Source organism: Oenanthe melanoleuca, chromosome 3 (genome assembly GCF_029582105.1).
Source record: "Oenanthe melanoleuca isolate GR-GAL-2019-014 chromosome 3, OMel1.0, whole genome shotgun sequence".
In the NCBI taxonomy this organism is placed as follows: Eukaryota; Metazoa; Chordata; class Aves; order Passeriformes; family Muscicapidae; genus Oenanthe; species Oenanthe melanoleuca.
This window is the reverse complement of record NC_079336.1, coordinates 8,608,470-8,621,358: the sequence shown is the minus strand read 5'-3', so window position 1 is coordinate 8,621,358 and position 12,889 is coordinate 8,608,470. Positions and strand designations below refer to the sequence as shown.

The 12,889-nt window shown below is 37.9% G+C and overlaps 1 protein-coding gene across 7 annotated transcripts in view; it reads right to left on the bottom strand.

Annotated features, from left to right (window-relative positions):
• LDAH (lipid droplet associated hydrolase) overlaps positions 1-12,889 on the bottom strand; it is a 111,255-nt gene that overhangs the window by 77,481 nt on the left and 20,885 nt on the right. For 4 of the 7 annotated variants that reach the window (XM_056487712.1, XM_056487714.1, XM_056487713.1 and 1 more), the window contains exons 3-4: positions 6,903-6,938; positions 1,685-1,819 (exon numbers count right to left, since the gene is read on the bottom strand). The exons of 1 other annotated variant lie outside the window; for it this stretch is intronic. In XM_056487712.1, coding sequence (XP_056343687.1) covers positions 1,685-1,819; positions 6,903-6,938 — 171 coding nt within the window. The remainder of the gene's footprint in view (positions 1-1,684; positions 1,820-6,902; positions 6,939-12,889) is intronic. 2 more of the 7 variants (XM_056487716.1, XM_056487717.1) reach the window with 1 other exon arrangement.

Below are 12,889 nucleotides of genomic sequence, written 5' to 3'. Positions count from 1 at the left end.
CAACAAGCTGGGGAAGGGTCTGGAGCACAAGTCTGATGAGGAGCAGCTTAGGGAGCTGGGGGTGTTCAGCTTGGAAAAAAGAAGTTCAGGGAGGACCTTACTGCTCTGTATAACAACTAGGAAAAATTTCCTCACTGAGAGTGGTTAAGCAATAGAACAGGCTGCCCCAGAAGTGGTGGAGTCCCCATCTTGGGAAGTGTTAAAGAAAAAGCAGATGTGGCACATGATATGGCTTAGTGGGTATGGTGGTATTTGGTTGACTTGGACTTGATCTTGGTGGTCTTTTCCAAATGTAATGATTCCATGATTCTACACTTATGTCTGCCTGAGATGTTCTATTTCTTATTTCTCACCAAGCCATAGCAGATGTCCACAGAATTAAACCACCCTAAAACACGGCTATGTATGTACACCTGCTGTCTGTGCATATGTTTTATTTTAATTTTAAACAAAGTAAGGGAGAACTAGAAAACTGTTCTCCTTTTTCTAATTTTGCCTTCACCTAAGGATTGATGTGGCCTGTTTTACATTCACAGCAGTGTTCAAAACAAATGTCTTTTTAAAAGCTGAGGAGGAGGATAAGGACATTGAAATTGAGGTATAACTCTTGTTTTGTATTCACTGAGTAAAATTAAGTTTCAAACAGTTTTGTACAGTGAATTGATTGCTGGGAGCAGAATTACAGCAGTGAAATGTGCAATTAATGCTGTGTGTCTCTGTGGAGCACAGCTTGCAAGAGTTCTCTGAGCAGAAGGATATCATACAAAAGTAGAAATGAAGGGTGTAGCTTTGTTCAGTTTCCAAATTGGAAATATCCCTCCAGTCAGTTAGGAAGTAGTCTGTGATTGATGGCTGCTGTTGGAAAACTTGCTTCAGTCTTTGAGACTTTCAAAATCTACTTGAACTAAATGTAATCAGGCATATTATTCCTATGTAGTTTGCTACATTTTAGACCCCTTTACAGGCCATAAGTCAAGTGCACAATTTAAATGCTTGTACACTCTAAATGATGGTCTCCAAAGTGGGGTGCTTGCACAGTGTGATATCAGAAGAAAATATCAGAAATACTGATTTACTGCTACATCATAGCACCTTGACCAAGTCCAGAGGACTTTGAACATTAATCAGCTTTCAGGACAGGAGTCACTGTTGGTTCCCCACCATCTAACAATGCTTGGAGCACCATCTCTTGCTGGAGATCTGCATGTCAAAAGACTCTTAACAGATACACAAGTAACCTCTCCCCTCCAAACATCCCATACCCAGTCTCAGAAAGACATACTTGCTTCCAGGAAATTCACTAATGTAGTACAGCTATTTTTAAATTCAGAGATAATTAAATCTTTCCTAACGTACTCAATCTCCGAATTGGACATTTAATTTAAAAATGTACTCCTCTAATCTACTCTTCTCAACATAAACACATTCTAGACCTTCTTCACTGTAACGTGTCGCTAATGATTGCCAATAGTAAACTCTCTTATTCTTTTAATGACACATATTTGTCTGGCAAATCCAATTTACCTGAAATACTTCACTAACTTCTCATACAACTCTGAAAATTGTTCTGTGGAAATACAATGGATACATTTAAAGTTCATGTCAATCTGTTTTCAATAGGCATAAGTTTTGCCACTGAAATCAGAAGGGTACAAAATCTTATGCACAAGTTACAGTATTGTACCTTCTATCATTTCCATCCCACTCGGAGGTTTACAGTGTCCAGCATGGCTCACAACCCAGACAGGATACTGCTGGTTCAGTCCACAATAAAGGGCCTGTATAAAGGTCCTGTAATAACCTGCCAGTCCAGGGTTACCTGCCAAAAAACAAAACATACAAGCACAGTCAATAATAACCTTCCAACAGCAAGCATTCTGCTTCAAAACAAACTAAACAGCAGTACAACACAATTTGTTAATTTATTTTCTATAGTACATTTCCAGTTTTTATTTCCCCAATGTTATGGGCTATGCTATTCAACTTGTTTAATTCCACGGACCAGCAGCACTCACGGGAAGCATTTTACAGAATTACTTTGAAATTGTAAAACCTAAAATTGAAGTCCAACACAGGTGAAAACATTTTTTTCCATCAGAGGTCAACCAGCTTGCTTACCTATCCCATCCAGTTGCAGAAATGTGAAATTAAAACATCACAAAGTCTACAGCATACATCGCCTGATCCAGATGTCTGCTCTCCAAATACCTCAGTGTTACCACTTCAAAACAGGTATGTGGCATTGTTACTACACAAAAAGGCTGTCCTGACTTTAAAATAATGGATTATTTTATTTTAAATACATTGGATCAAATCAATATTTTCCTGTTTGCAACTCCATTTTCTCTCTGTCTCTTTCTACACCAGTGGAGAAGCTCTTTCCTTTTCAACTCTTGTGCTCTAGAACCATGGGAGAATCTGTCCTCCCTCCTGGTGTCCCAGCAGCTTTTGAGGATTTCTCAGAAAAGGCTGATGTCTTAATGGACATAGCTTGCCCTGGGAATTCAGACCATCCTGCTCTAAAATCCACTATAAAACATGGAAAATATCAACTGTCATGTACCAATGCTGAAGCAAAAACAGGTAAACTGTCCCAAAGACAAAAGTACTATATGAAAGGGATATCTGGATTGCCAAACAAAACTATACTTTGCTCCTCCTTTTTTCTTTCTCTTTTGGTTATCACTAGTCATGTAAATTGATGATGAAATCCGTATGAAGACAAAGCAGAACTTTCCTAATTTCCACATGATGCATAAAAACTCCACACAGACACAAGAACATATAATTCCTATTTATCTATTCAGTGATTTTCCAGAGTAGTTAAACTGTTTTTTCTGTTATCATTTAGACACCAGCAAAGCTCACCATCATGGTTGGGATTGCTCAGTTATGCGTCTTTCAACTCTCACATCAGACAATTCTTAGTTTGGATATCAGCAACAGCAAAAGGCAGCAGAAGCAGTATTGTGTAAAAAAAGGCTGTCAATTTTTAAGACATAGACATTCCAAAATAAGACCAGTGTATTACAAAACAAAAACACCTTCATTCATATTTTGTCAACTCCTCTATATCAGTCTCATTGTAATAACAGAGGCTAAGCTATGTAAGTATTGATAGTGACAGAGAAGAAGAATTAGACCTATAATCTAATTAGTACCTGTGAAAACAGTGCATGGAAATAAAAATAAGGGTTATTCCACTTCTTCTCTTTTTGTAGTGGGTATTTTCATATTTTCTTCTTTTATTTCCCCCCTTTTGCTCTTCAGGTAGCCCACAGCAAGTTCATTCACCCTCCCAAGAGGTTCCCTGAGCCCAGTGCCACCAAGGCACCCACAGCCACAAGGAGCAGAGCCACGTGCATGGGAGGTGATACCAGGGCTCACCCTGGGATGATGCATGAGCACAGGAAGGGAGCCTTTCACTCTAGGTAATGCATCTCACACACTTCACCCCTCACTTACATGTAGGAAATGTCTCTAAGGGCTTTTAAATCTTAATAAAACTACTGATCTTAGAAAAACATTATTTTTATTGGACTACACAGATGTGGGGGGAAAAAATCCCCAAACCCAAAATATCACTATCAGTTTTTAGGTGTTTCTAAGCATCTCTTTGTAAACTTGCCATTAAAGGAAACTTTAAAAAAAAAGAAACTTGTTTTGTCAAAGCTCCAGAACACATGATCCAATTTGTGCAAGTTGATTTACAGGAAAACAGTTTGAAATTCACAAGGTTCATACATTCACACAATTGCATTACACGTCCATACATCAAAAATATATAACATGAAGGGCCCCAGAGACAATAAAACATAATCTTGACATCATCTGTCAAGTTCCTTGGATTGATGTTACACAGAGGAAATCTGTCTTTCAGCAAGGCTGAGGAAAAAAGTAGCAGCAATCCAAAATCAATTGTGTCTTTTGTAGCACTAATGATCATAATGTTTTGCATTATGTTTAATCCTGGAATATAATACCATTAGGAGTTTTGAGATCAAGGAATCACAAAATTAATCTCAATCACAGCATTTTTTCTTTGTACTTTTTTTTAATAATGCATAACGAGGATGAGGAAGAAATGACAGCAGTTTAGACATTTTGGTGCTCTTTCCCATCATCAGCCAGGTGAATCTAACGTGAAAAATCTGCTCAGGATTTGGTCATCAGTGGAAGAACAGTCAGATAAGAACTGCTGAAGAACAGTGAGGCTTTGCATTAAATATTATACAAAGCCCAAGAAACTCTAATACTTCTTTCAGGGAAAGAAGACTTTTATCCCATGATAAAAATGGTGTGTATTTTAGGCATGTAAAAGAGAAAATCCATAAATGCAAAAAAACCTCATCTCTGGGTTAAAAGTCCTCATAAGCATCTGCTCATGGTAAGAGATATTCTGAGAGGTCTGAGCTGTTAGAACTGCTACTGACATTTCAAAATGCCTTGAAGGGGTATGAATGAAAACTGCTGGCACACAAGGGAATTAAAATCAACAAGAATTTTAACAGAAAAAAATTTCTACAGAGAAATCACCATGTGTAAAGCACCGATAAATTTATCCTTTAATGAACTTGCAATTCCAATTGAGTTATTCCAGATTTGCACTGACCTAAGTAAATGCAGATTAATAGTCTCTGCTCTTGAAAGCTGGCATCTACAATATTTATGAGTGAAGAATGTTTATCTCACATGCCTTCCAACTAATTTTGTATGTTTTTGATTTAGCTGCTATCTGTCAGAATACTTTATGGGAAGGAAACAAAAAAAAAACCTGGACTGATGAAGATTTTTTTCATACAACAGAGTAATAGTAAGAGCTAACAGAAATAACTGGGACTTAATACGTACAGCAGTCTGTGATCAATAATGTTTTAGGCTGATCTTTGCAACCGAAATGTATTCAATTAAATTATTTTACTTTATAGAAAAAGAACTACCAGGTTAATCACAAGGACACCCAGGCAACACAGTGCTCATTTGTGCTTTTTAAGGATTTCCCAGTACAGTAAACCAGAACTGCCTATGCTGTATCACTCAGCAACTAAGTGTCAAAAAATGGAAACCATAAGTAAATGCAGTGTTAACCTCCATGATTTGAAGGTTACTCCAGTTATTTGAATACCACATCAATCCTTAGACACCTCAGGGCAGCTGAATCATTCATGTATGCCAACAAATCTCAAATTGCAGTCATCTGAGCCATGAAGCACATCTTAAGCAGTTACTCTCAACTGTGCTTAATTTTCAACAGCATTTATGTTGTTTCAGAAGTCTTTTAAACAATAGCTGTAAATGGTGACCATAACAGAGAAAGACCCAAGACTGTAATACACTGCGGATTTGTCTCATTTGCAGAAGATTTATAAGCATTTCATGGGAAGAGTGTGTCAAACGGACAATTTATACAGTGAATGAGAACAGCGGGACCACTTCACCTGATGTACCCATAAGCTGCAATAACCAAAGGACTCCTGCCACACTCCCTGTTTTTCTCTGTAACACATGACATTTCACCCAGCTATTCTACACTAAGCCCAGTCTTTCCATTTTTAATTTGAAGACAGGAATCCACTGTTTCCTTTTCCGATCTGTTCCACCCACAGCTAACACAAAACAACTGAGAGTGCAGAGGTGGAACCTGGAGCTATTTTAGGAGGTATTCTCCACTTCTATATACTGCAGGTACAGGCTTCCAAGAACTAGAACTACTACTCTTTAGTAATTCATATAAGTAGAAATACATATATTACTTAAAATTATGCATTTGCCTACCTTTAACTTTCAAACATTTTCCTGCTAATGCTTTTCCCATCAAATCAAGATTTTAAATGTCATCTGCTTCCTCAATAAGACACTTAGGCAATGGAGAGAGAACAACTTGTACAAACAGAATATTTACCTCAGGATATCACTTCTAAAGAATAACCTTTATCCTGATTTCACATGATTTCCTATACAACGCATCATAAAGTCAAACTTGGCCTGTCTTAAAATGAAATAGTAATATTTGAGATGCAGCACTTCCACAAGAGACTTGAGACTTACTCAGACTTGATAAATTTAAACTTATATACAGTGCAACTCAATTAGTTTAATTATGAATGGAAAACAAGGAACACATTGTGCTCATTTAAAAAGTCACAGACCACAGCCATTCCTCGCAAGTAATGACAGCTTTTATGGCTTATAAATTATCAAGCATTTTGAATTCTTCAGCCACAGAACACTTTCATGTCAAACAGAAACCATAATTAAGAGAACACTAGCATTAGATAACCCCATGCAAAAAATGTTCCAGGTTAGAAATGAAGATAAAACCCAAAACATGAAAGAAGTTCTTCTGTCCAGAAAAATCCAAGTCAAAAATATATACAGCTTGCTCAAAAGAAATTGAGACTAAAACATAAAACTAGGTAATTTTTAGCAGTTCTCGAAGGGATAGCTGACTTGAGAAAGATTTATTTAAGCAGTATATAGTAAAAGCCAAGAGTGGTGGAAAGTGAATAAAAAACTGGCACGTAACTAAGTCATCCCAAACAGTGACAAGGTTTCTTGCACCTTGCTTTGAAACAAGCGTTTAGGTTCCATGCACTGTCCTGTGAGACATTCCCCAGTGTTTCCAGTTGGGTCTCCAGGAGCCTGACCATCCGTGGGAGCTGTAGCTGGCACTGAGCCCTGGTGCTTTATGCACTTCTCCAGCAGTTGCTTTTTGCTTGCTCTGGGACTCAGCAAGACTATAAAGAATCAAGGCAGCTACATGAATACAAGAAGGGAAATACGCAGCCAGCAGTGGGTTTACACAGAACTTTGAGGAACTGGAAAATATGCCAGCAATTACCATAAGTATAATTTTAGAAATAATCCACAGTTTCAGAATTAAGTTATGCCGCAGTATTTACCTTTTAGTCTCCTGCAAGAAAAAACAAATGCAGCTTCTAAAAAGAAAGAAAAAGAGAAGCCATAAATCAAATTTGAAATCCAGGGGTGCACAGCAGGACACATAAAAATCATTTTTGTGGCGATGATTCTCACTGCCTCTTCACAGAGCTGCCAAAGCTCCCAGCTCCAGCACGAAGAGCATCAGTGACAAGTTCCTTGCTCAAGGAAACTTAATCTGCCTTTGGCGTCTGACCAGCCACCATGGAAGAAGATGCAACTCCCCTATGTTAATGAATGGAAAGCAGCCCACGCAGATGTCAGAAGAATTTAAATGGAGCATGCAAAAAACACAATGATGTTCTCACACTAGGGAGGAAAATTGCAGAATCTGACACCGTGGCTGGTGATCAGGCCTTAAAAGGCAACACACAGGTCTCTCTGACATGCAAGGTCAAGGGATTTCATATAAAACATGTCAAATAATATTTGAGTGACCATCATAAACTCATGTCAATGAAGCTTTCACCTGTTTGCACGTCTCAGGCACTGGCATTCTTTGTCATGTATCCCTTTATAGTCCCTACTCCAGGGAAGCAGCATCAGCCAAGGAACAAAACATTACAAGGACATTATAGAGAAACACATGTGAAAACTCTGTTTGATCATCTCTAACTCTGGAATGGTGAATTTGGCTGGAAAGCACCTTAAGATATTTGCTTGGGTTGTGAAAACAGGGAATCTCAGAAGGATTCAGCCAGGTGTCTGTAACACAGCTTATTAGAGAAGTTTTTCAAGAACATTTCACATTTTTTTCCTATATATATATACATACTCACATACACTGTTATTAGTTTGACACAGCTATAAAACTTCTGTATAGGGTTTTATAATACACATTCTTTGTATATATTTTGCAAAGCCAACAAGCTTGTCTGTTGTTCTCCAATGCGGTTTCACCTTTAGGATAAATACAAGTTTATTCACCTCTAAAGAAATCCCACAGACAGACTGATAAACCTGAATTAACCTAACACAGCTGTTTTTGCCCAAGTGACGAGCCTGAAGCTTGGGAATTAAAACTACCAGCTAAAAATTGTGACAATATATGACGGTCTTCCCCTGGAAATAATTAACAGCATCTATCCAGGCAGATAAGATATGAAGTCTAAAATGCTGATTTCACCCACTGCAAACCTACTGGACTTTGAAATTAAGCAATATTGCAAGGGTTATAAAGCCCACAGATGTATTTCAATAATTACTTCTGCCATCTCAACCAAAAGAGGTACATAAACACAAAAGAAACTTTGATTTTAATTTTTTCTAATGTGTCTGTAAACTAATGTTACTTGGAAGGGGGTTAAGACTGACAGACAAAACTGAAATAATTGAGTTCCCAATGGAACAGCCAATTTTTCACATTTTTCAATGGTAGAACCCAAGATTTTCTAGTGCTTACATTTAAATAATTTTTGTGACATTTTCCCCATAGTAAATGAAAAAATAAAAACATTTAGTTAGATCTCCTAGTACACACCTACACTTACACAGTCTCTTAAGCAGATAAAAACAAATATAACCACTTTTAACACCCCAGAGGTGGTTGGTCTGATCCAATCCATCCTACAACCAATTCTGGCAGAGAGGCTACTGCAAGTTCTGTGCTGGGTCTAGAATTCCCAGTGGGAATTTTTCAGCCAGCTTTTGTGGTCTGAAGCAGCATTGGACAAGAAGAAAACAAACCTCCTTCTGAAAGAAAGAGGGAGAACAAAGGAAGTGCGTGAAGAGGAACACGAGACTTGATGTCAAATGGGTTCACAAGAAAGCCTCAGAAACATATGAATAACACAACCCTGATGAGAAAACAGCAGCAGGAAAAAGACAAAGACAGGAAAATAAATAATTCAAACCCAAGATAACCACAAATTATTTGTTTTGTGCAGATACACAGCTCTGAAAATTTGATCACTTTTGAATAATATACAAGGAGAAAGCAAACAATACACCCAAAAGGAACCAGAAAGAATTTCCTATGCTGTACCAGTGGTAAGAATTAAAAAAAAAAAAATAAAAAAGAAAAGCACAGGTTTGGTGCTTTGGGGTTATTAGGTTTGGCTATTGCTTGTTTTGTTTTACTGAGATAGGAACAGACAGGAAACAAATAGCAACAAAGAACACCAACTCAGTTAATTTCAGAAAAAAGGCTGAAAATGTGTTTCTGCAATTTTTGTGTATTGTAACTTCCAGAATGTTGTATTTGAAACCAAAAGTCTAAGGTGATTTTGTAAAGGAATTTTGCATTTGCATCTGCCTTGAGTCTTCAGAAATGCAAGATAAAAAACAGACTGTTCTGAACAGGCATAAACAAAGATTTATCAATTCACATTCTTAGGGAAAGACTCTTTGCACTGACACCATTGTATTTCTGACTGGGGGAAAAAGGCCTTGTAGTTGGGGTATTAATACTGGTCCGAAGTAGCTGCTCCATGAAGATTTCAACTGAAACACTTTTTTCAGGAAAACACAAAACAAGTCACTTCACAAGCACTTTCATTCACCATTCAAGATCTACAGTGAAGAGTTTCTGCCTCTTAAGAGAAGGTTGTGATAATGGGTATAAAATATGGAAAACCTACAGATGGAAGGCAGTATTTATGTATCACTATATATTTACTTATTCCTATGGGAGTTTTTTAATCCAACAAGGATAATCAAGGTTTGTTTTCAAAAATGGAAATCAAGACAATGATCAAATTCTTCCATCATGCCTGTACCAGGAAAACATGAGCAAGAGTTATGACAGACTGAGTTTCTGGTCATACTATTTTCCATAATCCAGATATTAAAAATAATGGGTCATATTTATTTCTATTATAGATTCAGTGATCCGTAAGAGTTACTATTGGATTGAAATAAGGCCATGTGTTAACTAGAATCTGAAAGAGGATTTTTATTTTTCATTCTTTTCAGATAAAACGGAGTCAAAATGCTTTATATCAAGGCAAATTCATGGTAGGTCAGGTATTTCTTGCATCAGCTCCCATAAAGAAAGTACATTATACACTGCTGCTGTAGCTTTAAACATTTTAAGCGCTTTATTTGTACAAGATGCACATGGAAACACCATATTTCCTTCATAGGTAGGTCCTTCACTATGCAATTTCTTCTTCCCTCCTGCCTCAGACATCCCATGAAGAGAAACAGATCCTTTTTAAATTTTTCAAATCAAGCAAAATACCCTAGAACACAACTTTTCCATAACTCTGGCCAACTCAAGCCACTGCATGCTGCAGGAGAGGGACCACTTCCTCCCCTGATGCTGCTCACACAGCCAGGCAGGAAGGATCCATGCTGAAAATGCTTCATTAGTAGGGAGAAGACACCAAAAGAATATTGTGGATTGAGAAATTTCAGTAAGTCACTTCAGTAAGTCACATCTGCCACCCAGATTTAGTGGAGAGAAACACTGTCAAGCACAGTTGGACGTTCAACCATCCTGTCATTACTCTGCCTTCTCAAACTTAACAAGCTCAACTGTGCCAAGCCCCCATCAGAGGTACTTCTGGAGCACTGGGAAATTCAACAAAAATGGCATATTTCAGGCCTAGATCTGACATACAGGCTCCTCTCTGCATGAGGAAGTTTTTATTTTTAATGAAAAACTATGTTTTTTTTCTGTTCTAAAGACAATGGAAGCTCATGGGCTGACCCAGTAAACAAAGCTCAACTGTCAGCATATTTTAAAATATTAGTCACAAACAAGTAGTACATAAGCAGCAAAAATAATGGAGAACAGTGTCCTAAGAATTTAAATTTTTAATATATAATGTGGGATAGAATACACACCTTTCCTTAAGGGGGTACTCTACCAGCATGCATGTCTTCTAGCCAAGCTTTAATTTTGGTATCCTGTGGTGTCCACTATGTCTCAGAAAAAACCTGGGGAAAATGCATCGACATATTCAAAGTTTTATGTGGACTGAAAACAGAAATCAAATAGGTACAGACAAATGAGTATTATCTGCTATAAATAATGTCCTCAGGAAGTCAAACTATTTACCTCAGTAAGTAAAGAGGAGGGTCATCTGAAAATTTATTCACATTTTATAAATAAGAAACAGACCAAATAATCAGTGGCTAGTAATACTTTAATTTTCACGCACAAAGAACTTCAGATTACAGTACTTTACATGCACGACCACCTGAGGAAACAAGGCTGATCTTGTAATTAAATCATAAGTATTTGTGCTAGAGATGAAGAAATGGCTTGAGAAGCTGGGAGGAGTGCCTTTGGAAATATCAGGAAGATATGGGTGGGTTGTTTCTTGGTTTGTGTGCATGCTTTTGCTCCTGTTCAAAGTGCAAATACACAAAATATGGTGACACACATCCCATACAAGCATAAGAATAAAAACTGTTTCATAGTGTTTATGTCTCACTAAATTAGAAAACTGTGCTCTTACTTCCTTACCTGCTGATAAGAAGACCAGTCACAGAGAAAGGGAAGAACATTTCATCTTACACTATGTACTTCTACCTGGATTGTTATGCTGCACAAACTTTCAACTCTGCAGTGTAGTCTCTTCTCAATAATGACTCTTGCATCCCACATACCAGTTACTGGAGAGTAGGAAAGTCAATTTTTTTACTCAGAAAAAAAAACAAACTTCATTACAATGTAAAATACAAGTTCTCCACGTCAGAATCTGAGAACTCAGGGTAAAATGCGAAGAGTTGGCAGCTTCAGCCGGAGCTGCAGTGGAAACAAAAGCAGAAGCCTCAAGGGAGAGGCATTCTCAGGGAATCACTACCACCTGGAGAGGCTGCTGGGGTACCAGCTCCTGCCAAAGAAGTCTCCAGACCGAGCATGTGAACTCATGTAGGTGCTGAGTGCTGTGGATTGACACCATAATTTATTAGCAGAAAGTTCTGTGGTAAATCCAGCTGAAAGAACTCCCACCTTCCCCCCGACAATCATTCCCACCCTCCTACCACAGTTCAACAACCCCTGAGTTACACTGGCACAGTTCTGCAGGGGCCCTGCTGTGAACCCAAACAGGGAACTGTTCCAGCTGCAAAAAGACCCCAGAAATAAATGTATGTATTTAGTTAATTCACAGCACGATCTCTCAAGTATTGTTCTGGCATAACTGAGGGGTGGAATGGCACAGCATGATGGGAAAAGGAATACCTTATGCCAGTATTGTTGACAAACATTTGAAATTGCGAAATAATAGCCTTAGGAAGTTTTTTAAGTGCTCCAAGCACTAATCTCTTGGATTTCCATTGTCTGGTGAGTCTTAATGAACACTCTACAAACAGTTTCTAACTTCCACACTACTTTACATTCAGGAGCATCTACTTTATACCTAACTCCATGGTTCTAATAGCTATGTGAAGGCAAGAGCTCTATGACTGGCCCAGTCTCTTCACTGGCTGCCCACATCCAAAGAGAGGTTTAATTACTTAAGTGCTGCCTGCTAATAAAAGCAGGTAATGGTACAGACTTTCTGGAAAACTCTGATTATCTTATGCTGATCACATAAGATCATAACACAGAGAGATGGAATACAGGGAAAGACACTCTTGAAAATTTTAGGAACACCAGGTAGTTTTCTTTGAGCCAGTGTGATGAACAGCCCAGTAGGCAAATAATACATTCAAAGATCATCCAGCCTGATGCTACAGGTGAGGCCACAATAAAAGAGCATAGCATTTCTCCTCCTCTCTGCAGGAAAGGGCTGCAGATTCACAGCCATTCTCTCCACACAGTAAGAAACAATATTTTATAGCAAATAATCCAGTTAACTATAGTATCTGCAGAACTAAGTTTAATTTCAAGCACTGCAAATATCACAGAATGGATGAATGCTGCTGCTAAGATAAAATGTAAAAGAGAAATCGTTCCTAAACAAACAGTGCCTCTGTGCACAAACACAAGGAATTCTGCTCAGCTGTTTGGATATGAACAGCATATAATCAGGACACAACTCAGATGCAAAATTCA